This window comes from Salminus brasiliensis, chromosome 5 (assembly GCF_030463535.1).
Source record: "Salminus brasiliensis chromosome 5, fSalBra1.hap2, whole genome shotgun sequence".
Lineage (NCBI taxonomy): Eukaryota > Metazoa > Chordata > Actinopteri > Characiformes > Bryconidae > Salminus > Salminus brasiliensis.
In genome coordinates, this window is record NC_132882.1 from 8163219 (window position 1) to 8190910 (window position 27692).

The 27692-nt window shown below is 43.8% G+C and overlaps 1 protein-coding gene across 1 annotated transcript; it reads right to left on the reverse strand.

Annotated features, from left to right (window-relative positions):
• Positions 1–18430: 18430 nt before the first annotated feature.
• Positions 18431–26497, reverse strand: klf6a (Kruppel like factor 6a). Its single transcript, XM_072679344.1, has 4 exons — positions 25925–26497; positions 23415–24000; positions 22216–22339; positions 18431–21275 (listed from the first exon to the last, which is right to left on the reverse strand). Exons 1-4 carry the CDS (start codon positions 26024–26026, stop codon positions 21224–21226), a joined length of 864 nt encoding a protein of 287 aa, XP_072535445.1. The 5' UTR covers positions 26027–26497; the 3' UTR covers positions 18431–21223.
• Positions 26498–27692: the final 1195 nt, after the last annotated feature.

The window sequence follows — 27692 nt, forward strand, 5'->3', positions numbered from 1 at the left end:
CAAGACGAAGTCAGACACTGGATCTGTTCTATGAAAAATGCTCTCAAACTACCCATCCATCTTCTTTCTGGTCAGGGTCACAGTGGGTTCAGAGCTTTCCTGGAATCATTGGGCACAAGGCAAACAGGAATACCTCCTTGACAGAGCACCAATCCATCACAAGGTACCATACACATCCATTCACTCACACCTAGAAACAATTTAGACCTCGTTTACACCTGGTCACTCCATGCGTTGGATCTTGAGCCACATAAAAATGCCAGGGTAAACTCACCCAACACTCACTTTTAAACAGATACATTTACATTTAAGGCATTTAGGAGACGCTCTTCTCCAGAGCGACGTACAAAAGTGCTTCACTATTTATTCAAGAAAAACCTCAGCTAGTTTGAATAGACTAATAATTTAAAGACCCTCTAAGCTTAGACATTACTAAACACAAGTCAGTAAGGAGACCACTCTGCTATTCGCCAGAGTATTCTCGGAAGTGGAGGGTCTTCAGCCTGCGTTTGAAGACAGTGAGCGACTCTGCTGTTCGGACACCCAGGGAAAGATCGCTCCACGACTGGTGCAGGGCAGAAAAAAGCCTGGACGCTTGTCTTCCGAGGATTTTGAGGGATGGCGGGTCGAGCTTGAAGATCGAAGGGCTCTTGGTGCGGATCGGCTTTTGACCATTACCATCGAGCACGGAGGGGCTGATCCAGTCTTGGCTTTGTAGGCCAGCGTCAGAATTCTGAATTTGATGCAGGCAGCAGCTACAGGAAGCCAGTGAAGAGAGAACGCAGCAGTGGAGATGAACATGGCTGAATTTAGAAACGTTGAAGACGCGCCCGTGCCGCTGCATTCTGGATAAGTTGCAGGGGCCTGATGGTGCGCAGAGGAAGACCAGCCAGAAGAGAGTTGCAGTAGATACTAATCCCATCACTCAAACTATTTTAGGAGGTGGTCTGAGATGCATTTGAGCCACATGCTATAGCAATGTAAACACATCCAGCTCTCCAAGACTCATTGCCCACTGAAACCCCTCCCAGTGGAACTCCAATAATGTTTAAACGAATTTGCATATTCCTAAAATCTTACCAGGATACAGTCCAGATACTTTTCACATGAAGTGATCAGGTGTAAACAGGGTCTTAGTACAGCCAGTTCACCAAATATGTAGAACGAAACCAGAAAATCCAGAAAGAAACACACCAAACTCTCACAGACACCAGAGTGAGGATAAAACCCCCACCCCCAGACCCTGGAGCTATAAGACAGACACACACACACACACACACACACACACTACCTGCTGCACCACTGCACCACCCTGCCTTCGAGCTAAACTGACAGACAAATTGACAGGGAAATATGTATGAACTATGTATGCAGGTGTATGTATCACTCGTCTCTCTATTATCACTCTATTAAAGTTTTGCATAGAATGGTTAATTACATGGAAACAATCCTTTATAAATGTGTTATAAAGGGAGCAAATATATATTGACAGATTAATAGGCCTCAACACGATGATGTTTACTTCATCTTGCAAATGCTGACATAAGCTTTTTAAATATGATATTCTGGGGGCCTTCAGTGTATTTGCTAAGTAGTTCCTATGTGTACATACACAGTCATATCAGAACACTATTTCCACCCCTGGTTTATAATGAACTCTACCCATATCAAAGCTCAGGACCCCACAGAACTGACCCCCACAGAGCAGCTAGTATCTGGGTGGTGGGTCATTCTCAGCACTGCAGTGACACTGACTGACATGGTGGTAGTGAGTGTGTTAGCAGTGTGTGTTGCGCTAGTGGTACGAGTGGATCAGACACAGCAGTGCTGCTGGAGTGTTTAAACGCTGTGTCTGTCCACTCACTGTCCACTCTATTAGACACTCCTACATAGTTGGTCCAGCTCGTAGATGCAGATGAAGTCAGAGTTGGTCATCTTCTGTTCCTTATTAGTGGTGACAGGACGCTGCCCATAGGACGCTGCCCATAGGACGCTGCCCATAGGACGCTGCCCATAGGATGCTGCCCACAGGATGCTGTAGGCTGGATATTTCTGGTTGGTGGATTGTTCTCAGTCCAGCAGTGACACTGAGGTGTTTAAGCACTCCAGCAGCACTGCTGTGTCTGTACCACCAGCGCAGCACACACTTCTAACACACCACCACCACCATGTCAGTCAGTGTCCCTGCAGTGCTGAGAATGACCCACCACCCACATACTAGCTGCTATGTGGGGGTCAGTCCTGTGGGATCCTGAGCATTGAAGGTCAGGGTGAAAGGAGGCTAATTAACAAATAGTGCTGCTATATGGGAAGTGAAGCTGATATTATTGTGTACTTTAAATAAAGCTTTGCCTTAGTTTCATTCAGTTGTTACTAAGTAATTTATAGAGATTTCTGAATAAAAAAACCTACAATCAATAACCCAATATTATGCCGTGTACTTTTGGGGAGGTTAATGAGATTTGGCTGATCCTTTTCAACAGAGCCACTTCATTAAGCTTTATTTTATGAATGGCCAAAAAAAGGCCTGCAAATTCAAAGACTCCCTGTATTTACATGGACACTCATATGGACTCATACTGGACTTCAAAGCTTCAGCATTGCTGCTCTCTGCTCATGTTTGGGCTGTAAATCGTGCAGCCATGAAGTGCAGAAGCTGTTGCGGGACATGTGAGATGTGTAAAACGTGTCTGGGGTCAGCGGCGTCTTGAGATGCTCCATAAATTACACTCGGCCTGCTTTAATCACAGCTATCCTAACAGGCTGGAACGACCTCTCGTGACCTTTGCGTGATTAAAATGTACAAATAAATAAATAAATAAGGAACCTGTTGCTCTTTACATATTCAATTCAGTTCAGCAGATTCCACATTGCCTTTCTGTGCATCCACCTCCTGCTTCACCTCTTTCACACCGTGGCGCACAATGACAGGTTTGTTGCCTGCTTTTTTTTTCATCCATTTTGACCTAGAATGGCAGGGAACCTGGGCGTGAATGTGCTAGACGGCAGTGTCAGTGGCTCCCCGGCTCTTAGAGCCCTCGCTTCACGCCTGACTCCCACGCATCAACACAGGCTGGAAACAGCAGTGACAGGAACTGGAGTTCAGCTGAAGGGGTCTGTTTACTGTTGACGTCTTACTGTGATTGAAAGTAAGCAGGAGTGTTGTCTGCATGTTTGTTTTCAGTTGTTGTCTCTTCGACACCAATTATGAGTATGAATGCAGTGTTAATTGACCTACCCATGCTCCAGCCATGCTTTATTTTGAAAAGACATTTGATCCAAATGCTAGCGTGACCATATTTATTTTATTTTATTTATTTATTTTTTAAAGAAGACACTAGGGACACGTGTATTCACCATCGCAAGGGTGTTGTGGCTGGGTGGTTTACAAGTAGGCCTAGTTTGTAGGACCCTGGCAGTGTGTGTATGTGTGAGGGTGGAATTACCTCTCAAACTCTGCAGCTACAGTCTGTTAATGTACATACATTAATACCCACACATTTACTCATTTAGCAAATCCAATAAATAGCCTTTAATATTCGCTCTGAGCCAATCATCTCCTTTCAGCTCAACTCAGGCCTTCTTTGAAACCCCCCAGCCACTACATCCTAAATACAGTGGCTACCTGAGTGTCCCCAGTGTCCTATTTTTAAAATATCAAATATAACAAAAATAATAATAAAAACAAATGTGACCCTAGCATTCGGATCAAATGTTTTTATTAAGATGAGGATCCGCAAACGATCAACTAGGTGGTACTGTAAACCTCTGTCATGACTAGTTTTAGGCCAATAATAAGAGAAAACTTAACAAAATGACAAATTTAAACCTCATAGATAGGATTTAATGAGAAATGTTATCAGTGTTCTGTACAGTGTATCCCGCTGATGATCAGCACACATTCAACCAGGTGTGTCCAAACATTTGACTGGTGCTGTACAATTTTTGGTTGGTAAAACATTACAAAAACTTTCAGAATTTCTTGTTCTTAGAAAGTTGTCTGTTTAGTTTTCTGGACGTTCCTTGAACATTTATAATAAACATTTTTTAATGTTATGGTAAAGTTTATTAGTTTATTTTCAAAATATTTTTTTATTATCAGTGTAAATTTCAAAAATATTCCATCCTATTTTTATATAAATGCTCTAATGTTTAGTTTGGAAATCGTTTTTTGTCACATTCATTAATCAGTGTGATATTGGTATGATTATGGCTACGTTCACATGGCAAACCTGATTAATCAATTCAGATTTTTTAGTTTTTTGATGAATTTAACGGTTCACATTTTAAGTGACCCATTTGAGTCTTGGTTCCTTGGACTTGGACTTAAGGTTTCTTCCTCTCGATCTGCGTGAGGTTTTTTTTATTTTTTATTTAGATTTTCTCTGGATCTCAGTTGAAGCCGCTTTGTGACAACATTCGTTGTTATTGAAGCTCTTTGAATAAATAAAGCGGAATTGAACTGAATTGGATATCTGTTTGTAATTTGAATGAATCTGTCTCTGAAACGGCACAGTGCACACATTGATACGTTAAAGAGATAAGAGATATGAGATATTAGATATTAATGTTTCTGCTCCTCCATTGTTGTTGCTTTGCCCCGCTGCCAGTGCTGGCTGAAGACAACAGCACTAAGCGAGTGTGTCCAGGCAAGACAACACATGGAATCCGATCTGAGCGTTCACTTTCATGTTGCATGCTCTAAATCAGATATGAAAGTAATCAAATCTGATTTAAAAAGATTTGATTTGACATGTCCACACATCCCTGCAGGAATCAGATCAGTGTCACATTAAGGCAAAAAATCTGATTTGAGTTACTTCAGCCTGGCAATGTGAACATAGCCTAACTTGTTGTTGCAGCGGTGTCTCCATATTACATACAGAACCACACTGGAGTTCAGTGAGCTCTTTAAAACCTTCCATTCTTTCACTAATGTGTGGAAAGGTAGACAGCATGGCTAGGTGCTTGATTTTATACACCTGTAGAAACAGAACTACATTGAGTGATTAAGGGGTGTGTCCCAATACTTTTGTCCTTTAATGTAGATGAGAGAAGCACTGAACATTCTTCCTTGATCTACAGCTTGTGTATTTTAGAACATGGGCCCAAAACAAGTAGCCATAAATAGTTCTTTTGGCTCTCTCACGTTCTCTCGCCCTCTCTCTCTTTTCCTGGCAAATTTTCTCAAAGTCTTAAAAGGTTGTTTTGTTCCCAGTAAAAGTTAAAAATGGAAGCTAACAGCTCAAATGCAAATCCCTGCATCTGAAAGCTCTTAGCCTTTCCAAGTGATGTATCTAGAACATTTAACATGGAGGCTTCATGGCATGTAGGCCTGTGTTGTACTGGTTTTTCCGCTGGCACTTCTGACCCAAGGCTTCGGGCTGGAAATGAACAAATAAACAAATGAATAAATAAAGAACCGCAGTGAGGAAAGCGTCTTTCAGGGACACTCGGCGCTAATCTCCACTCCAGACGTTTTTTTCACTGCAGGTGAAAACAGAAAAGGGTATGCTCTGTTTTTTCTCCCCGTCTTCCTCCATGACACCTTTAAGTCAAAGCGGCTTTATGGTGACCCTTTTTAACGGGGTGATGTGTCTGCTTTTCTCTGCCTGCGCCCTCTTGAACTTCTTGCAGCTGCTTTTTTCCCCTTCTTCATTCTCTCCCTGAACTGCACGCTAAAAGAAGATCAGTTTTGGATGTCCTTTGAAATCCGATAAAGGTTATTCTCTCTTTCGGTGTGCTTTAGTATGAGCGTTTTTTTGTACGAACAGTAAGCGATGGATGAATTAATTTTTCTCAACCTACTCCACGGTATCTTGTGTCAACATTACAGTGCAGCTTCCAGAAGTCAGAAATGAAACCAGCGTTAATGTCACTTCAAAGAGAGCCTGCAAAATTACTAATCTTGTTCCTATTTGTCTGTCCTGGGCTGTTTCTCAGCAGGTAAATTTTCCTTCTATCCTTCTAAAAACTGATTTAGACTGCCTGAATCACTCCCCCCCCCCCCCCCCCCCCCCAACTCCTGCTCAAATAATCCTTCCCAAAATCTCCTCTTTGATATGTTTTACCTCCGAATTTCAGTCAGCAATTAATTAGTGTGACCACGAAGGTCTATCCAGTGTGTGTAGGTGTACATTGAGCTGGAGAGATGAAGGGGAAGGAGATTTATTAATATTCTCTTCCATGATTTCCACGACTCCTGCAGCTCCTGCTCATTAGTGGTCAGAGATTAATTGAAAAACAGCTCAGTCAAACACAAGTGTTAACACCTACTTTCATACTGAGATTATTTCGTCTCTCTTGAAGCAGAAATACTTGGTTGTGTGCTTTCTGAAGTGTTAAAAGAGGGTTTCGAAATCACTGCCTGTGAGAAAAAACTGATTTGACAGATATTAGAGAAGCCCTGAAGGTTAATGGAATGGCTGCGGCGAAAGCTCCTGGTGTAAAGGACATGCAAACAGACTTGAGCATTGAGCGAACTTGAGTTCACCTGTAAATGTAAGTCATCAGCAAGGCAGCACAAGCCGAGAATAAGAAGAAGATGGAGAGTTAGCTTTTGACACAACTCTCTGCAAGTTTATTGAAGAGGAATTTTACAAGTTTTGTAGATCTAAAGAATTATAGGGCTCTTTTTTTTCTTCTCTCTTTTTTCGCTCAATTTGGTACTGCCGATTAACACGCCTGTTCGTAGCTCCCATTGCTAGCACTATCAGTGCTCCTGTCACTAGGAGGCTAAGGACTTAACCCATCACAACACGACCCCTCCGATACATGAAAAGCCAGCCACTGCCTCTTTTCAAAGCGCTGCCAAGGCAGCACTGACAGGCCGCCAACAGGGCACTTAATTGTGCTCTCGCAGACTCCAGCCTCTGATGGCAAAGAAGCATGGCTCGGGATTCGAACTCACGTTCCCCAGGGCAAAGTGGTAGATGGTCGTCGTATTAGACTGCTGAGCCACTTGGAGCTTGAGGAAAGCAGTCATTTAGTGAACTGCAGCTTTTTCGAGATTCAGAGTTGTTCTCAGTGGTGGTGACGGGAACCAGACATCTAAAGAATTGAACGCCTCTAAAAGCTACATCACAAGTTGTTATAGGAAATGACGACCAATTTGCTGTGTTATATGATGAAGTGTCGAGAAGGTTGTGGCCTTTTTTTCCAAGTCCATTCATGGTAGTGAGTGGTACATGCAGGACCCTGAAGAAAACATGATTTTTCAATCATTACCGTTACATATAGTATAATAGTACAATTCAGAAGACATGGACAGGTTCACTGGTCAGCTTTGGATAGTGAGTAAAATGACTGTACGCATTGTAGACATTATGACCCCGGTTTTATTCACTGCAATTGTAAAGAAATCCAAATCTAATTAACCATTTTACACCAAACCTGAATGACTTTGCAGATATTTTTGAATCCTGTCTGCATATCTGTGGATTTTAACCATGTGTAACTTTAAACATGAAGAAACATCATAAATCGCATTTCTGTTCATTTAACAGCTCGTTTCTAATCTACTTAGACTGAGATGTTCACTCCTAAGACAATTTTAATGTGGTAATATTATGTAAAACAAACATTTTCCATTAAAAACATACCATCGACTTCTCCGTTCATATGGAAAGAAATCTGCAGAAATGGACAGCTCTGAATAGCAGTTTTTGCGATGCCATGAAAAGCAACACATTAGCATATCATCACTGTCCAAAATACTGACTTTACAAGAGAACATTAACATTTAATCATCTTAACTTTGAATGGAAATCAATGCAAAATAAGAGTTTATTCCAAGTAATTTGGAGCATTTCAATTGGTCAGTTCATGCAGAATGATTTACACATTGTGCAGAAGCAGCTACAGAGTTTAAACCATGGAGAAAACTCAAAACAGACAACAATTGAGGTACATGTTTTTCATTGGACTGCAGTGATATGCATATCCCCTTTTTCTAAAGCAGTTTAGCCGTGTCTTTTATTATAAAATTTTACGTTTTGAGGACATGCCTACTTTTAGAAAGAGGCACAATTTTAACAAAGGCAACAAATCAGATCAGAGATGCCCTAGTTCGCTAGTGAGTGTGTTCACTACCACAGATGGGTTAAATGCAGAGGACACATTTCGCTGTACACAGTACAGTGACAAATACGTGCACCTTTAGCTATCTTTTGTTAATTGTACTAAATGCCAATATTTACAACAATAGCTAAAAGTGGCCTAAAGATAAGAAAATTGGGCCTGGGACCAGAAGGTTGGCAGTTCGATCCACTGGACCAGCAGGAATTAGGGCTGGGGGGTGAAGAAACAGGTGCCCTTGAGCAAGACACCTAACCCTCAGTTTCTTGCTGGGTGCTAAGGTGGCCGTCCACTGTTCTTGGTGTGTGTATGTGTTCAGTACCCCTATTTACTAGTGTGTGTGTGTGTGTGTGTGTGTATGTACACTGCCAAGAATGCCACACAATGGCATTCTAGCTTGCTGACCTTCTACCTCAATCAGTTAACGCAGGTTGCTAGACCACCGCCATACAATATGTTGGCCTGTAGTACCTAAAGTCTTGAACCTCTTTCAATGGCGGATCTCCTACATGGAGAACAGCAGATATTCAAACGGACAGAAGCAGTGGACGAGTGAATCACTCAAAGCATCTCACTTCACACTGTAGAAGACATAGCTGTCCTGGCAAGTAGGGTACAGGCACGCTCACTTCTGGACGTCTGTCTCATTCTCCTCCTTAGCTGGCCAGAGGAGGCCGAGAGGGGCGAGTTGTCATGGTGATTAATGCAGCTGCCTTTGAGTTAACCTGGAAAAAGGAAGCATGCGGTGAGAGTGTCTGAAAGCATTTCAAATTCTCCAGATAAACTAATAGGGGCCCGTTCTCTCCACAGGTGCTGATGGTACACTCTCCGAGATTGGAAGCCCTGCTGGCTTGTAAGAGCCATATCTGGATGGGCGTCTCGGCAAAATCCATTTAGTTCCCTTGATGAGACGACATTTGCATCAGGTACAGGAACACAGCCTCTGAATTATATAACGCCTGAGACGGACCTGGGAGTGAATGTGTAATCATTTCTGACTTACAAGAAAAGCTTGTGACAACCGGTAGCAGCTTTCTAGCCGCATATCTGTGTAGTTTTGACAGGGTATTAATTGGTGTACAGTGTGTTTGGGCTAGCGCTAGGCAACCCAGCACTGGGTATTATCTGATGCTATAGCCGTTGCGTAACAGCGGCTGTTGTGAATGCTAGCTCGCAGTTGTGATGCATGCATCTCCAGGGACTAAACATTTCAGTGTACTTTTGAAAGCTCTGGGTTCCTATAATGAGAGAGAAACAGAAGGCCTGGCTAGAAGGGCTCTAACATTAGGGGCCATTATAAAGGAATGGGCCTTTACCTCGCCACACCACTAAGAGTGACCATTCAAGCTTAAATGCTAGCTACCATCTCCTGCAGATGCTGCTACACGTGTGACTCGTTGCTAATAATCATGAGAGTTGCTTTAATCACAGTTTACTTATTGCCATACTGCCTGTGTGCCTCCCTGTCTGAAAGGATGACTCACAGCAGTGCGCTAAAGCCATACACTCATACACCCTTGGGTTAAGATTGTGAGATGATAGCATGTTTTATTACAGCAGCTAAATCCCTTTGAGTACACATTCACACACCCACAGACACCTTCAGACACGTCATTGTTTCTGGTACTTAATCTGATTATTGATTACCTATAGTTTATTTTTTCATAGATGTTGATATGGCTTCAACTTTGAGGAACATAGGGGTATCCTAAGGGCGTTCCTTAAGGGTTCTTTAGTAAAAGCAGTGGTTATACACTCACCAGGTAATTTATTAGGAAGACTATACTAATACTGGGTAGGGCCTCTGTTCCTCATTGCATGTATGCATCACAGAAATGCATCACTTTCAAATGTGCTCTGTTGGATTCAGATCTGGTGACTGAAAGACCCTGGAACAGCACTGTCATGTGCATCATCATGCTGGAAGTAGCCCTTAGAAGGTGGGTAAACTTTGGTAAACCATTAAGGGATGCACATAATCAGCAACCGACTCAAATAGGCTGTGGCATTCAAGTGATGATTGATCAGTATGAACAGGCCCAAAGTGTGCCAAAAAAACACTCCACCATCATCCTGGACTATTGACAAGGTAAGTTGTGTTCATGGATTTAAGCTGTTGGTGCCAAATTCTGACCCTACCATCTGAGTGCATCAGCAGAAATCAACCATCGGCCGTCATCAGACCAGGCTACATTTCTCTAATCTTCAACTGTCAGCAGTTTTGGTGAGTCTGTGCTGAGCCACTGCAGCCTCAGCTTTCTGTTCTTGGCTGACATAAGCGGAACCTGATGTGGTCTGCTGCTGTAGAGTGTATAGAGTGGTTATCTGAGTCACTGTAGCCATTCTCTGTTGACCTCTCTCATCAACAAGGTGTTTCAGTCTGCAGAACTGCTGGTCACTGGATGTGTTTTCTTTATTACACCATTCTGAGGAACTCTAGAGACGTTAGGGCTGAAAATAATAGGAGATCAGCACTTCTAGAAATCCTCAAGCCAGCCGATCTGGCCCCAACAACCATATAATGGTCAAAATCACTGAGATCACATTTTGCCTGCATCCTGATGGCTGATGGGAAAGTTACCTGACACTGCTGGGCCAGATCTACATTATTATATGCACTGCAGTCACACAATTGGCTGAAGAGCTAATTGCATCAATGAGTAGATGTACCGGCCTTCCTAATAAATCCCCCCAAAAAACCTTCAATGGTTCTTCCCTATAATAAAGCAACTAAAGTGCACCGTTCTTTAACTAAAATGTGCTGTTGTTTTAGTCATAGAACCTTTTCGGTACCGTATAGAACCCTCTTTTCTAGGAGTGCAGGTGTTTTAAAGGCAGTTAACTTCATTAAGCATCTGCTTTGGAGCATGCATCAAAATTAAGGCCCTAACGTCCAGCCCCCACAAGGTCATCAGTCAGTTTAGCAGACGATAGACGTCACCCTGCAATTATACCATGTGAATGGAAGTCACACAGGGGTCAGTGGGCAGCTGATCCAGGCCTGCCCTCTGCTCTCCAGTGAGTCACGTGACAAGGTCAACTTAAACAATGTCACAAAAGAGAGGCCAAATGGACACTCTGGCCATCAAAGTGCCCTTTTCCGAGTGAAACACTACCAGCAAATCTCTGTAATTCTCGTGTTTGCCCGCAGCTCGAAGGGAACCAGCTCTCTGAGGGCTCTGTCTCCATGTTCAAATGAGCCATTAAAGCCTTTCTAGTTTGTTGTGATGGAAATTAATCTGTGTTGAAAGGAAGAGTGCACTGCTTCTGCTTGCGTTTCTGGGCGCAGAAGTGTCTAATCACCCAAGACTCTTTCTGCCAAATGCTCAGATCTTTTATCCCCCTCCTTTTATTATTTTTTCCCTTTTTTCAGTGTTCATCAGCGCTAATTGCTGCCTGCTAATTGGGTGAAGCATCCACTTTGGAACCTTGATAGTCCTTTTAAAAATATTTGTTTTTAATGAATGGATGGGACACAGACAAAACATGAGGATGATAATGATCATGATCCTAGCTTGTAAATATTGAGTCATGGAAGATATTTTTACCATGATGATAATGTGGTAACCCTGTGATTATGCTGCTGTGCTTTCCATCTTATGGGAAATCGGACTCGAATCTCAGCCGTGCAGTTTCCTGAAGTGTAGGTGAGTCATTTTGCTGGGAGTGATGCTCAAATCTCAGCTGAGCCATAAACCATCCATTAGTGATCACTGTATACAATGTATAGAGTAGCTAGCTGACTCCCTTTCTCCACATTATAGGAGTTATTGGAGCCTCTATTGGAGTTAATGGCAGCGAAAAGATAGCAAATTGCAGTCAATTTGACCCGGGTTAGTAGGATGTGATGTGGTACACTGACTAAGTGGGAGAAAAAATGAAAAGAGGGCCTTTCTAAAGACTGCCATCTGAGTTTACAACATTTGATGTTTTGCATTTGAGATAGAAATCTACACTATATATATATGGACAAAAGTATTGGGACACCTGCTCATTCATCGTTCCTTCTACAATTAATTTAAAAAGAGTTTATTCTGCTTTAACTGTCTCTACTGTCCAGGCAAGAAGGCGTTCAGCTAGATTTTGGAGTTATTAGTGAGATCAGGATGTTAGATGATCATCATCCCAACTCTCAACCCATCTCAAAAGTATTGGGTGGAGCACCATCTTTCCAAAAAACACAGGTCCATTGCTCCACAGCTCATGGTTTGGGGGCTTTTCACCCCTCTAGTCCACAACTGGCATAAGGCATAGGGTTAGTAGGTTCATGTTTATCTGCTCCAGGGAGTCTATTCTATTGATAGTCCTTTTCTACAAGGACTAGATAAGCTGTGTGTGTGCATTTGCACATGTGTCAGCAATGGGTGCAACACTTTACTCACTTTACTGTTGGGACGCAGCTATGAAGATGTGTGCTGGTGAAATATCTTGTGATTGGGTGAATGTGACATCTTTACACTCCCCAGTCATGGCCAGGCAAATAAAGCAAAGTAATGAATGTATTGGTGGGTATACGATACTCTGCCTCCTTTGAAGTGAGTATACGGCTGATATCTGCGTCTGTGCACCACCAACAATTGATCATTTATCATATATGATATAGCACTACATGACATTAAGTGGCAATATGAAGAGTGAATGATGTTATTAAAGCCTTAAAAGGAGAGAATGTTCAAAAGCTGTTTTTCTTCAACGCTGATAATTTGTTGTTTTGCACAAATCTTCAACAAGGTCCGTCAAGCATAAACTCTCCACCCTATCAAATAAATTCTATTTTCTATATTCACAGAAAGGTCATGTTATTTTCTGCTGAAAACTGATGTTTGAAGACAATGTGACAGCAAGTTTATCCTGAAATATACCACCCCGTCACATTCCTTTTTTTCCATTTTAACAGAAAAAAAGGATTTCTTTCCAAAAAAAAAAACCAAAAAATACAAATCATACTGACATTTTGGCATTTGAATTCTGGCAGCAAGAACATGCCTGAAATCCTGTTTCTGTTTCCACTGTCTTTGTTCAATGATGAAGTTTCCACCCCACAACCACCCCGTCTCCTCCATTAACTGAGTCATACCTCTCAGTCCTGGCTCCACTTATCAGGGACAGGTCCGGCCTTCTGGCTCAAAGCAGAAGTCACACAAACTCCAGCCCAAATTCTCTCCCTCTTACAGTCTCCTCCCACATTAGCATACGCTAATGCTGCGCATGCATGCTGAATGACATGCATGGTCTGACCTTGCAAAAATGAACCAAAAATGGTTGTACGTGGAAAGGCAAATAGTGATGCAACTGCCACTTTCCACTTAGTCATTTCAGACTTAAACAAGTTGGATAAACAGCGCTCTCACTTTCTCTCCTTTCTTTTCATATTCCCACTACTTAACTACCAGCGCTTCAAACACACCACATTCTCCCCCGCCCATCGCCCTCTGGCAAAGACACGCTTTGATGCTGTGACATTGCCTTTAATTTCGACGTGCTCTGCGCCGCGGCTCACCTTTGGACTTATCAAGCAAATGCAAGGCACCAAATATGATGAGACTTGCCGAGCTGTTCACCTCACAGTCTGCATGCAAAGGTCACTGCTGCTTTGTGGAGGGTTCAGCCCAGATCCCACGTTTGGCCCTGAATTACGATGAGGTGAAAAGGCATAGGCGACCTATCGTTATTAATGTATTCCCAGTACATTAGGTTAAGAAGCGTGTCATATGGTTCAAGGTGATTTATCTGCCAAGGGTAATCCAGGATTTGGGGCATTCCCAAGGTGAATATGGGAAAGTATGTGGTTTGCACCAAACATATGCAGCAAAATGTGGAAATTGTGTATTTTTCAGTTCTAGTTTGCAGCGCTCTTACTATTTCGATTTTATAACTATTAGTAATAATCACCGGAGACACGGATAGACTGGTATAAAATTTTATACCATAGTACATCATCAGGAGTGGGCTGGAATTCTCTTATGTTTAATGATTGATTTGGGACTACTTGACCTTTAAGGGTTTGATGTATCTGTGTATCTATCTGGTGCTGCATAATAATGTCTTAGACGTCAGTACTCTTCCTGTTGCTGCATCATCGGCACTAACACAATACCAAGTGAAGCGATGTATAAAGAGTCATTCTCAGGAATGGGTGCCCTTCGTAAAGACAAAAAAGGGACAATCATTCAACAATGTTAAGGGGTTAAATGTGACGGGGTTGAGGGCTTTGTGTTAAAATGGCCAATGCCTTTCTATGCTAGCAAAATAATGATAATTTATAATGAAGTATAAATAATGAAGCAAAATAAAAATAATGAATGTATTGGTGGGTATACGATACTCAGCCTCCTCTGAAGTGAGTATACAGTTGATATCTGTGTCTGTGCACCACTACACTACTGAGTATACTGTTAAAACTTAATGAATAATAATAATAATAATAATAATAATAATAATAATAATAATTAGAAGAAGAAGATCATTTATCATATTATTTTTCCCCATTCCATCAGAGTAAATGATTTAGCACTACATGACATGAAGTGGCAATATGAAGAATGAATGATGTTATTCAAGCCTTAAAAGGAGAGAATGTTCAAAAGCTGTTTTTCTTCAATTCAACACTGATCATTTGTTGTTTTGCACAAATCTTCAAGGTCCATCAAGCGTAAACTCTCCCCCGTCAAATAAATGTTATTTTATATATTCACAGAAAGGTCATTTAAAGGTGTTAAAATGGCCAATACTTTTCTATGCTAGCAAAATAGTATTTTTGCCAGATTTTGGCACTGTGCCAAATGTTTGTTTTTTATGTGAAAATGTGTTAGCTAAGATTTTAAGTAGGACTTTTTAAGAAATTTCAAAGTAAAAAAAAATTATTTAAATATATGTAGAGAAGAGGGAAGATAATCCTACCTGTATGCGAACTGGGCGATCGAGAGCGATGTTCACACTGCAATTAATTGACATTCATTAATTCATTTTTGTTCAGATTGGATTTGGCTGTCTTGACGGTTCACATTCATGAATATAAGTGGCCTGTATCTGTCTGTAATGTGAACGAATCACGAATCTGTCCTGAAACATTCCCACATAACATGCCCATGTGGGGCCTGTATGGGTAGCCCAACAGGGAAAAAGTCAGTTTTGTTTTATATTACAAATAAATCTGACTTGATTTGACTTGACTTGACTTATAGGCATGCCCCAGAAGGGTCAGTAATGGGACCCATTTGGGTTATTCACTGCATACAAGGCCTAGATGGGACCCATGTGAGATTAAGGTGGGCTGTAACGATGAGGCCCACTTGGGAAGCCCAACTGGGTCACAGTAAAAAAGGTATGTACAAACCCACTCAGAGCCCATGGCCACCTGGAACCCATCTAGCACAGGTTCTACCCATGCGAGCCCCACATGAGCAGCTTGGCTGGATTCATGCATGTAGATGTGCTAATCTATTATGTAATGTGAGTTGAAAAATATGCTGATTTTTAATCATTTTATTATGTTAACATTACGTATATGGACAAATTAACATTACCTATATGGACAAAAATATATGCTCATTTAATATTTCTTAAATTTGTTAATCTGCTTTTGCTGGAGTAACTGTCTCTACTGTCCAGGGAAGAAGGCTTTCTACTAGATTTTAGAGGTGCATTGCTGTGAAGATTTGATTGCGACGAGAGCATTAGTGAGGTCAGGATGTTGGGTGATCACCACCCCACCTCCTCCCCAACTCATCCTAATAATACTGGATGGAGCACCATCCATTATTTTAGAGAACACAGTTCCACTGCTCCACAGCTCAATGCTGGAGGGCTTTATACCCCTCTAGCCCACGCCTGGCATTAGGCAGCAGCATGGTGCCAATAGGTTCATGTTCTTCTGCTCCAGAGAGTCCTATTCTATTGGTAATACTGGTTCTCTACAGGGCCTAGACAAGCTGTGTGTCAAGTAGATGACTGCATTCATTAGAAGGGGTGTCCACAAACATTTGGACACATAGTATGTTTAATGGACTTAAAGGGCACCAAATCCTGAGAATTGCTCAAGAACACTGCTGTCTCTTGCGGTAAGCAATAACTCAATATTACCGTGTTCCTTATATTATCTGATCTCCCCTTACAGTAAGAAAACAGATTTAGCATGCACTGCCTAATTCATAGGACTCATATTTTGATAATTAAATAAATTCCACACAGCCCTGTTGATTAGCGTGCAATGGGGAACATTATCTTATTTGTATCAAATAATCATCTAACAGCCATGTAAATACACGATGCTAATGAAGTGCCAAGGGCAGCCTCGGGTGCTGATGGGTAATTTGCGTGGCTTTGATCGTGTGATGTAAGTGTTGACTGCAGGGAAAAGCAGAAAGCAGGAGGCTGAACCTATTCCTGAATGTTTGGGGAAGTGGCCAAACCTTGGCAAAACATTCCAGCGCTAACCCTGGCAAAGATTAGCTAGGTCAGGTTTCTTCTTTTAGAGGCAGCTTTCGCAAAGGGGGTTATTCACCATCCTTCTCAGTGAAGAAGGTAAACATTGGCTCTATTTTGGCAGATCTGTGGAAGACCTCACCCGCATACCACCACAGATATGAGTACTGCAGGTAAACCGAGGTGTTCAACCTGAACTTAAGTGAACTCGATCGTAGGGGCGCACCGATATGGGAATGGTGCTCGTGGGCGATTGGTTTTGAGATCCAGGACTGATATTGAAGATAGTGGGCAGGAGGGTGCCGTTCCAACCTGCCACACCTTCCAGTCTAGGTGATTGAGCATGTGACCTTCTGGTTCCAGGCCCACTTCTCTAACCTCTGGCCACAGTTGACAGTTGCCCCCAGCTGCCAGTCTAGGGGATTGAACCGGTGACCTTCTGGTCACCTGAGCCCATATCTGTAACTTTCAGGCCATGTCGCCCCATTTAGAGATTGCATGTGGAATAGATTACACTTATAGAAAAGGGTTCTTCTAGGGTTCCTAATGGTGCTATATAGCGATAGCGAAGCTTCCTCAGATTGGTGGAAAACCTGTTGTAGATGGTTCTATATATGTAATTGTAAGAAAATGGTTCTATATAGTGCCACAATGGGTTCCATTATCAAAATATAGTGAAAAAACTTGTATTATTGAGAAACAACACTTATATCTACAGTAAAGTGGATAAAATACGGATATTTACTGCAGTAGTCCAGCATCACCTAAACCCTCTCATTTTCTTTAGTTCAGTGAGTACATCATCAAATATCGATCAAATCTCTGTTGCTGACAGATGCTGTCCGATATTCTAAGCAATTATCTATCAGTATTGACAGGAATCCAATATTGATTTAACCACCCATAGACCCTTGATTTAAACAAATCTATGGCCATCTATGAACCAATGCTATCAGAGTCATCCTATGTTTTCAGAAATGTAAGTGTTTAGGTAAATCACATATTTAAATAAGTGATGAGTCCAGAATTCTGGTGCTCATGAAACATTCGCTTATGACTCATGTGTCTCATGTCCTGAAGAGTTTAATTCTGACTGTAATCGAACACAGCAGATCCAGATAATGTGGCCTTCACTGGCGTCTTAGTATTAGAGGCAGGAGTGTGGGGTGGTAGATCTCTATGACATGAATGTTGAATCCCTTCCCTTATGATAGAGATAATGTATGTTGTATATTTCAAAATATAAATACAATTATATTTATAATGTAGTATATTGTAATCAATTATGTTTATGTAGGGATGACCTGATATTGGAATTTCAGTGCATCCCTACATCTGCGGATGCAGATATCTGATATTTTTCATAATCTGTCCATGCTGACTAGCATTTACTTATTGACTACATCTACTTGAATCAGCATTTCTGACACACACACACACACACATATATATATATATATATATATCATTTTTTTCTGTAGTTATAAATAGTAGTAAAATGCAGTAAAAGGAATAGAATTCAGATATTAGTGTTGTATTCCAGCATTATCTAAACCTTCCACCAGATATCATTTTGTAAAATAATGGTCTAATCTCTTCATCTCTGATTCATTTTGTAAGTGATATTATCTGTCAATACCAATGTGATTCCAATACCACTGGGCATCCCCAGCCTTTGTATGGATTTATGCTATTAACCTTTACAACCCTTATTACACACTGCGGTCTATTATTCTGTAACTACTGTATTTTACTGTACTGACTTCTGTACAAACTGGTAGGGTTATTCTCTGGTAACAGAAGTTTGTTATAACATCTTCGGCCCACCGGCGAGCCATAGGCTGTGTAAGGGGTTAATACTACGTCTCTGAAACATGTAGAAGCAGAAAGTACTGAAAGGAATCGAGGCAAAACAACGAAGCAAATGATGTCTGATAAGAATTTCTTATTATTCCAATAAAAAATACATTCATACAGAAATAGAACAATTTTGCAAAACAATTTCAAATAAAATTTATATAAAGCAAGAACAAATAAAAATCTTAGAAAATGTTTTTTTTTTCTTTTTTTGTATTTCATTTTTAACTTTTCTTCCTTTTCAATTTTTTACAAATATTCTATAATAGACAACAGGGGAAACTGTGAGAGAAAAGAGTGATAGAAAGCGTTGGTTATAGTTTACAAGCAAAAATGGGAGGCTTTCATTAAGGCTCTATTGCCGCTTGAATGATGTTGGCCGCTGTTTCCTGTTTCATAGACGGGATGTACTGTTCTCTTTGCCCACAAAGACCTTGCTGGCTCTTGATTTTGTAGCAGCGAGCTTCTCTGCACTGATCCTCCTACAGCTCCAATCTGATCTAAAACCCATGGAGCTCGGCTGCTCTGTCAGATTCCACTCTCTAGACAAAGTGCAGCACTTCCCTGATAAAGAGCGTTGCTATCCGTCCAGCTTTGCCAGAGCTGTATAGTCTTTTACAGAATGGATTGAGATCTTTGCGTGTGGAGATTTTGATCAATTCTTGGCCCAAAAAAGAGAAAAAAGAAATCAACACAAAAAAATTGGAAAAAAAAAAAAAGTAAAACAGATCTTGCTTACAAAAACGCTTACAATACACATACACCCAGCCAGCGGACCTGTCTGCAGGCCCAAAGGCTTCGATTCCATGTCTGTAAATGTACATTGTACAAGCTGAAAAGAAGCGATTTATCTTTATCTTTCTGGATGCCTGTTCTCTGTTTCCATAATACTGTTGCTGGGCTAAAACAACGCCATCCAGACAGGTCAATAGCGAACTGCCAGAGTCAGCAGTCTGTGGCAGAGTCTATGCCAGCAAAGCCTTTAGTAATTCATTACACAGATGCAGTACAAGGCGAGGCCTGTCCTGCTAAGGCTTGTTAATTACAATAAATCTTTAGTTTTTTTCCTCAGTCTTGGTTGCAGGGGGATACAGGCCTGGCCTTCTGAAACTCAGTGCCAAACGCCTGTCAAAGCAGCTGCATCATTTTCTCCTCGCTGCCCTCCAGACTTGTTACGCAATGACCAGTTTTGCAGCTTCATCAGATTCTACTTTAGTTTTTTTTTGTCTGTTTTTGTACCATTTCAACAGATTTCCGCCAAGTCGAACAGTACTCGTTAGATATTACACGGTAGTTACAGATTTAAGTGCTTTGCCAGGTGAATCCTCCTACAGAATGTGCTCGAATGTTCTTTCTTGTTTAGCTTTTAATGTCAGAATATTGTAATCGGAATGAATGAGAGCTAGAAAGACTCATTCAGAAGTTAGGGTTTAGTCGGAGCGGCCTCTTCCGGGAAAAAAAGAAAGGTGCATTTTCGTGGGAAATGGAGCCTTAATAAAGCTAATTCGATCACTCATACAAGACATTGTGTGACCCCCAAGGACCAATCTATTCCACAGGACAAGGTCACTTGCATAAGGCACCATTAAGGTCAACAGTGCATTAATAACAGGTAAAAATGGAAAGAGAAAGAGAGACAGAGCAGAGTGAAGGGGAGGGGGGGTGAGAACAGCTTTGTGACTAAAATGAATGCTAAGCAATAGTGGTTTTTCCTCGCCAAAAGAAAAAGAACAAAGGCATAAGCTGGGGGGATTTAAAGAGAAGAATCATCATCAATCCATTTATGTACAATATTGTAACATTTAACCATTCGTATTTAGCTGCACTTTATTGGAATCTATTAGCAGTCCTGATAACAAAGAACAGGAAAAAAAGGAGTACAAACCCTAATACCATGCAACACCTGTCTATGATAGTGAAGTTATAGTTTTTGTGTTTTTATCTCTAAGCACACAGCTTATACAATGGACAACAAAAGAGCTTTTTTGTAGCTTGTCGAGAAAACAAGCTACTGAACACATTGCACATTTAGTAGCTGCACCAAACACCAAAAAGCCACTTTCATTCAGGACTGGGAGCCCTGCAGACCCATCTTAAGGGGGTCTGTGGGGTAGGGTTGGGTTCTGTGGGGTAGGGTAAGGGAAGGTAAGGTCGGGGTGGGTGGGTTCAGAAGAAACCAAAACCTCCTCGCCCCCCATTGTGATACAGAGCCTGGGGGGGAGGGTTTGGCAAGAGTCCCTGCTTCCACGCTGACGAGCAGACACGCTTGTTTTTTTTTTCCTCTCACAGGCTGCAAGGAAACAAAAAACGGAACTTGATTTCCCCCTCAACACCGTTCAGTCTGCAGCGACACACTGGTACCCCCTCCCCTCCCATATCCCATCCCGTCCCATCCCAGCCTTTTCCTCAGCTCACACACCATACAGTCACCCTCACACTCAGCGAACTCATTCGTTCACCCTCAGACAGGCTTTTTTTAATAAGTACCAGTGTATTGGTTGTCCAGGAGTTGTCCCAAAACATGCACCATTCATCCCACATCATTCACTCATTCATTTGTTGTTGTTGTTTTTTGTGACTGATTTTTTCCTCTTTTGTAAATATTTTTTCATTTTTTTAAAGTCCTTCATTCTTCGCTTCTTCGCACATGATTTTGTCTCTTCCTTTCATTTTTCTTTTTTTCCCCCCACAACCAGTCAGTAGGCCTTTCTCCCGAGGGACCCGGAGGCACAGGATTCGGTGCAAAATGGCATGCTTTGGCTGGAACACACTCCGCTACCCTCCCTTAACAAAGGGCAGGTCAACCAGGAGGCTGGTCAGGATACAAACGGACATATCCCCACACGGCGCGCGGCCACGACCTGCTTTAGAGGTGCCTCTTCATGTGCAGGGCCAGGTGGTCTGACCTGGAGAAACACCTGGATACAGGTAGAGGAGGGGGGGAAAAAAGGGGGAGGGTTAGCTTCAGGTCACTTTAGGTTCGGATAGGTTCATAAATACTTCTCAGCTCGGAGGCATCTTCTAGGGAAAGCCCTTAATTAATAAGGAAGCTTTAGCTAAGGTGGAGGGACTTTTCCCTCAAAGCTTTTTTAGGGAACCAAAAGCAGTACTTCTACGACTTTACTACAAACAGCACTTGGTGGCTTTATTTTTAGAAGCGTAAGTGCGTAACGGTACTCCACACAGTAGAAACCATAATAAATGGGATGTTTTTTTGGGCTTGGATTTCTATAAACAGCCTTGGAATGTTGTAAAAGTGAAACGGACGGAAATAGTTAACGCAGGGCAGAGCGGTTTTTGGCCTTTGTGTACATTATAACAAGTCACCAGCTCCAAAGTGGGACCAAAGGACGAGGCAATTTGTGTGGAGTCTCATTTTGCTACATGCTTAACCAAACAGGGGCCGAACAACACAGAGCAAAGGGAGAAGCAGAGAAGCCGAGCAGATAATGAATCGTTTCAAAGGCAAGCAAAAAACTCGGAGGGCTGCGCTGGGCCTGTGTTTGAACAGTCGGCTCATCAAAAAAATAAAAAAATCCCAGTCGATATCAATATTCTGAAAATACAATACTGTTGCCATTGCTCTTTCAAGCATTTAATCCGATTAAGCAATTAAGTGATGAAATCCGAGCATAATGTGACGACTGCCATCGATGAACAGATAAAAGGAATCAATGTGGCGAATGTGAAATCTATTGTATTTGCACTGGCTGCGCACATCAAAGGCGCAGGCTGCCGGTAAAGAGACAGACGCACCGCGATAACTGTCAGAATTCTCAGTGTCACAGAGGAGAGCGAGTGAGCAAGCAAGCAAAAGGGAGAGAGAGAGAGAGCGAGAGAGAGAGAAAAAGAACCTACCTGTCACAGTGACTGCATTTAAATGGCTTTGCACCCGTGTGCTTCCTGAAGTGCCGGGTTAGCTCGTCGCTGCGCGCGAAACGCCACTCACAGCCTTCCCACGAACACCTGTACGGCTTCTCACCTGTAAACCCAAAAAAAAAACAACACACAAACACCTTTAGCACTCAAGCCGGCAGGGCAGGGGGGTCGGTGGGGTTGGAATAATAAAAAAAAGAAGGCGCCATAAATGCATCAGTCAGACAGAGGGCACTTTCTAAGCCCTGTGATTTTAACGCACAGTCAGCTGCAGCATTCAGCTGGGAATGATCGGAATGCTTCAAGTTCTCCCTCTGTGCTCTTGTAAACATAAATAGCATGTGAATGAATGAACAATGGGCTCAATGCACAGACTGTTTTGTCCTGGGTTTTGGACATCCAGGACATTTAAAAGAGTAGAGAGAGAGAGATATTGAGAGAGGGAGCGAGAGAGGGCCCAAAAAAAAAAAAAAAAAAAAAAAAAGAAAGAAAAAAAGTGGGCCACCCAGTTCCCCATTGAATGGTCTGGCCCTTTCCCATGACGAAACCAATAGTGTTTTGGTAGAGCAGGTTCCTTTTATCCTGCTAGGCCTTCTCCCCCCTCCCCTAGAGGGCAAAGCCACATTCCAAACAGATTAGGTCACCGTGCAGTCATGCAAGGCAAATATGCAGAGAGTGGCAATGGTCTTGCAGCTGGGGACAACCTGAGTGAACTCTCGACGCTATTACACAACTACTCCAGCGGAACAGAAGAATCTCGGCCAATTGAGCAGTTTCACTCTGAGTTTTGGTCAGACTGAGATCAATTCTGGCTAAATGTGCTTTGACAGGGCTACACGCAACTCTTTGAGGAATTGAGGAGAAACTTCTAAAGAACGTACTTTCGGCGTTACAGAGCGGCCGATACTGGGTTCTTTCCCGTGGCTTACGTAACATGACGACAGCAGGGATCATAGGGGCATCCCGGCTGGTGCTGGAAGGGATGCGGCAGGTTTGCATGTGGTGGTGTGTGTGTCAGCGGAAGAGAAAGTGCATGCTTAATTAAATCAAAGAAAGAAAACGTGTGCTAGCTTACCTGCATGAGGGTGTGTGTGTGTGTTAAAAAGGAAGAAATGAGTGTGTGGAGGGAACACTACCGAGAAGAGAAAGTTAAAGAGTGTGCCAGACAGGTAGGTTCTTACCTGTGTGAGTGCGCTGATGTGCTTTTAAGTGAGAACTCTTTGTGTAAACTTTCCGGCAGCCGTTGAAGTGACACCTGTGCACTCTCCTCCTGCCGTCCGGAGACGTGTCCCCCGCGGCCGAACCCGACTTATCCGTCCCCGAGACCTTGGCCATGCCCCCGTGCCTGACCTTGATGGGCAGGTGCAGTTCAGTCTGTATGGAGCTCCAGACCTGCGGTGCGCCGGGCTCCTGCAGCGCCTCTGGCGAGGACGGCGGCGTGGCGATGATGGACGAACCCAAGTGTCCCGTCTCGGCCAGCACCGAGCCCAGCGGGTTGGAGCTAAAGCTGTGGGTGGGCGAGAGTTCCTCTGAGCTGTCCGATGCCTCGCTGCTGACGTCCGAGTTGACGCTGTTGGTCTCCAGAGCCTGGCTGTCCTGATTGTCGGGATCCTCCTTGACCCGCGGGGGGCTTGAGTCCGTGTCACCCTTCGAGTCCCCACAGGCCAAGATCAGTTTGCTCCACAGGTCCTCCTGGCTCTCAAACTTCAGGTCGGACGCCGAGACGTACGGTTCGCTCTGCAGGTAGCGCTCCAACTCCAAACACGTCTGTCGTGGGGGAAGAGGGAACACGTGATTAGAACATCGCAGAACCTTCAACTCTGGCATGAGCATGGTGGTGATCAGTTCCCTGTCCGGACGGGAACTGCACTGCTCTGCTGGACAGTGCTTAGGCAAGCCTTTTAATTCTACACTTGTCTACAACCATTGTCTAGCAAGGCGCTCTGGACCAAATGTGCAAATGTAATCATCAGGTTCCTCAAAACAAAAAGGCCACCATGCCGAAAGCCATGTTCCTTTTAGTGTTAATGAGGAACAATCTTTCCATCATCTCTCTCACGACAGGTTATCCTGGGGGAGGTCAAATTTCCAGGCACATCTCAAGTCGAGTCCTCGCTTCAAGACCTATTTTCCATGCATTATCTGACAGCCAGCACCACTGACAGTGCACTTCAGCACCAGGCTGAGCTCAGGGGAATGGATGAATGAATGAATGAATGTTCTCAAACATCTAAAGATCAGTGATTCCACGTGTCAAAACGTTACGTATGTTTGACAGACACTTAAAGAGGACCCAATTATGGTGCTCTCAGCGTAATTGTGTCCAAATTTAGCTCGGCCCAAGCCTGCGTCGCGGAGCCTCATTCTGAAATACTAACATTTATTCACTTGGTTAACAGTGGCCGTGTGAGTCATGCACTCGGTTTTAGAGTCCTTTTAAGGAAGCCACAGCACTTCCTCTCTTTGCTCTGCTCTGCTTATGTTGAGTTTCCTCATTCAGGCTCATGAACATCCAACCAAACCGCTGGTTTAAAGCGAACAGCTGCTCTCACAGCAGAAGTAAGCTCAGCAGTGGTGAAGTGAGCACCTCCAGCGTCGCTTGCGCAAATGAGGGGAAAATCGGCACATTCTCAGGGCCTGGGTCATCTTGTGTGAGTTTCAGTGTGTGTGTGTGTAACCACTGGGGTAGCAAGTATGAACACATTCGAGACGGTGCTTGGCTCTTGGCTCGACTCCGAGAACCTCAACCGCCTGAGGGGTTACTACCTGGCTGGATTTCAACCAATGTACTGACTGAATATTCTCAAGGGAAGAAAAGAGGCATGTAACACTCTCGCCTGTCACACTGCTAAACCACACTAAGCCCAGCCTCCTTCTTGCATGAGGTTTCATGATATTGCCATGTAGCTGTGAGTACCCATCAGAAAAGGGGGGGGGGGGGGGGGGGGGGGGGGGGGGGGGGGGGGGGGGTGTTCCTCAACCCCATCAAGTCCTTCTTCCACATATACAAGCTCAGAAGAGCCACACAGCCTTAATGTCAGCCCTTGTTTTGGCTTCGCTGGCTCATTACTTAGCACTACGAAGGCCCATAAAATAAGGGCTTATCATAATAGTGCACTAAGTGTCATACACAGGTTTAGTGCACTAGTTTTTGGACTTATGATGGAGCTTAAGCATGTATATCTTCACAGTTGCCAAAATTTCGTGCATCTGTCAACTTCAGCTTGAGTTAGCTATATAAATAAACAAATACAAAAGAATAACCCCAAAACAGTGCAGTCCTCTCCTCACCGTGTTACAGTAACCTACTTCACTCCACTATCAGCGGGAGGCGACACTGACTTGCACTTTGACAGCGCACTCAGCTGCAGGCTCCTCACGCACAGACAGCCCCCTTCGGTGCAGAAATAGGCACCAGCCTACTGCAACTAGCTACAACCGCTTAACCAGGGGGGCACACACAGCAGCTTCTGCAAGCGTGACACGGCTGGCATTTCAATGCAAACCCATGCACGCCAAGTTAAGCGCCCATTTAACCACAAGCACAGCGTCCCAGCCAGTCAGAGGCAGCGCAGCCTGTTTGAATCGACGCTACGGCGCGCGCGCGTTGTCATTATCAGCTACTACTATTATTATGCCTATGCATTTACTAGAATGAGTCAATATAGATACTTATCATGGGAGTGATTACCTGTTGCCAGTATTCTTCAAGCGACGGCAAGGCTGAGAAATAGCCCGTGTCGTGGACGATCTGAAGCTCCTGAAAAATGCTGCACATCGGTAGCACATCCATGGCACAATCCCAGCAGCAAACCGAGGAGGAACAACGCTCAAGTTATAAAGTTATCTGGAGGTCGCGGGGCTTCCCGTGTCTTCTCTCCGCGTCTGTCGCCTTGCTCTCTTGCGTGAAGACCACCTCGTTTGCACTCTTGACCGCGGAGAGAGTGTCCTCCTTCTCCTTCTTCTTCTGCGTCTCGCGGGCGCGTGTGTCTCGCACATGCAACAGCGAAGCAGTGAAGCGCCGCTCTCTCGCTGATGGTCCTGCGTGCGTGCGCGAGTGCGTGCGCGAGAGTGCGCGAGTGCGCGTGAATCTATGTGCGTGTTGTGGAGATCGCTCGCTCGCTCGCTCGCTCCCTCCCACCCTCACACGCTCGCTCGCTCGCTCGCACTGACCGACCGACCGACCAAACACACACACACACGCATACGCGCGCGCACACACACTCGGTAAGCCTGAACTTCAACTGGGAGACCTGCGCTCTGTCAAACTTCTCTATTCAAACCTCGCAGCCCCCTCGCCCCCCCGCCCGGCCATTATTTTTTATATTTTTTTCAGCGCGAGCGCACCAATCAGCGCCGACCAGGTTGCGCGGGCGCATATGATATCACCGTGAGCCAACCACGGAGCGTTATGCAGATCAACTCGCTTCTCCTTCCTTCTCATTGGTTCCTGCGATCGTCCAGCCCCGCGCTCTGATTGGCCGGCTATTTTTAGCCTCATATATAAGCGGCTGGAGCGCAGACACTCTCTCGGCTTCTGCTTTTTTATATTTTGACGACGGTGGCCTGGTTCAGTCCGTGCCACAGATCCACTTTACCTCACTCTGGCTCACTTTACCTCACTCTGGCTCACTCTGGCTCACTCTGGCTTGCTTGTAATCACTCTAAGCTCATATCTAAGCAACCCTGTGCCCATTTCTGGTCCGTTCTGGTGACTTTTTCGACCCTGGCTTCCCAATGCCGGCCAACTTTCACAACAGACCACCCTGTTCTGACTTGTTGGCCTGTTGAGTAGTTCAGGCTCCTCTCCTTTGGCTAAAATGTGTGCTGTGTTTAGCTCCACTCACAGACCTGCACTGCACACTTCCACCAGGGCAGCCCCAGCCGCTGGAGCACAGTCAGGGGAGGACAGCTATGATCAGCACTTGGATTATGTGAGCAAACCGCTCTTTAAATAGGCACAAACCGAAGGGAAGATGCTGAGGCCTGCAGTGGACTTTCTGACTAATGTACCTCACCTACTGATTAGGCCAGTAGGCCTGTTTTCCGTGCCTGTGACTCAGAGCAGAGATCTAAATGCCCGGCTTGCCGAAAAGACGGCCCCACGGTTTTATTCTGGGCTGTAGTTCTGGTTTCTGTTTACGGGCTGTGTGGCAACACAGTGAGCGTGTGGGTTTAAGGTGCACGTATTTGTGTCCTCCACATTTAACCCATCTGTGGTAGTGAATGTTGTTCCCCCTCACACACACACACACACACACACTAGTGAACTAGGGGCAGTGAGTACATACACACACACACCCAGAGCGGTGGGCAGCCAACTCCAGCGCCCAGGGACCTTGCTCAAGGGCCCAACAGTGGCAGCTTGCCGAGCCCGGGAATCGAACCCACAACCTTGTTATCGATAGCCCGGCGCTCTAACTGCTGAGTCACCAGAAAATTTACAACCGTCAAAACGC

Coding starts and splice junctions, on each gene's coding strand:
- klf6a (XM_072679344.1), bottom strand. CDS start 26,026: ATGGATGTGCTACCGATGTGCAGCATTTTTCAGGAGCTTCAGATCGTC. Junction 24,001..25,924: donor TTGAAGAATACTGGCAACAG/GTAATCACTCCC, acceptor CCCCCACGACAG/ACGTGTTTGGAGTTGGAGCG. Junction 22,340..23,414: donor ACATCAGCGCACTCACACAG/GTAAGAACCTAC, acceptor TTGGGTTTACAG/GTGAGAAGCCGTACAGGTGT.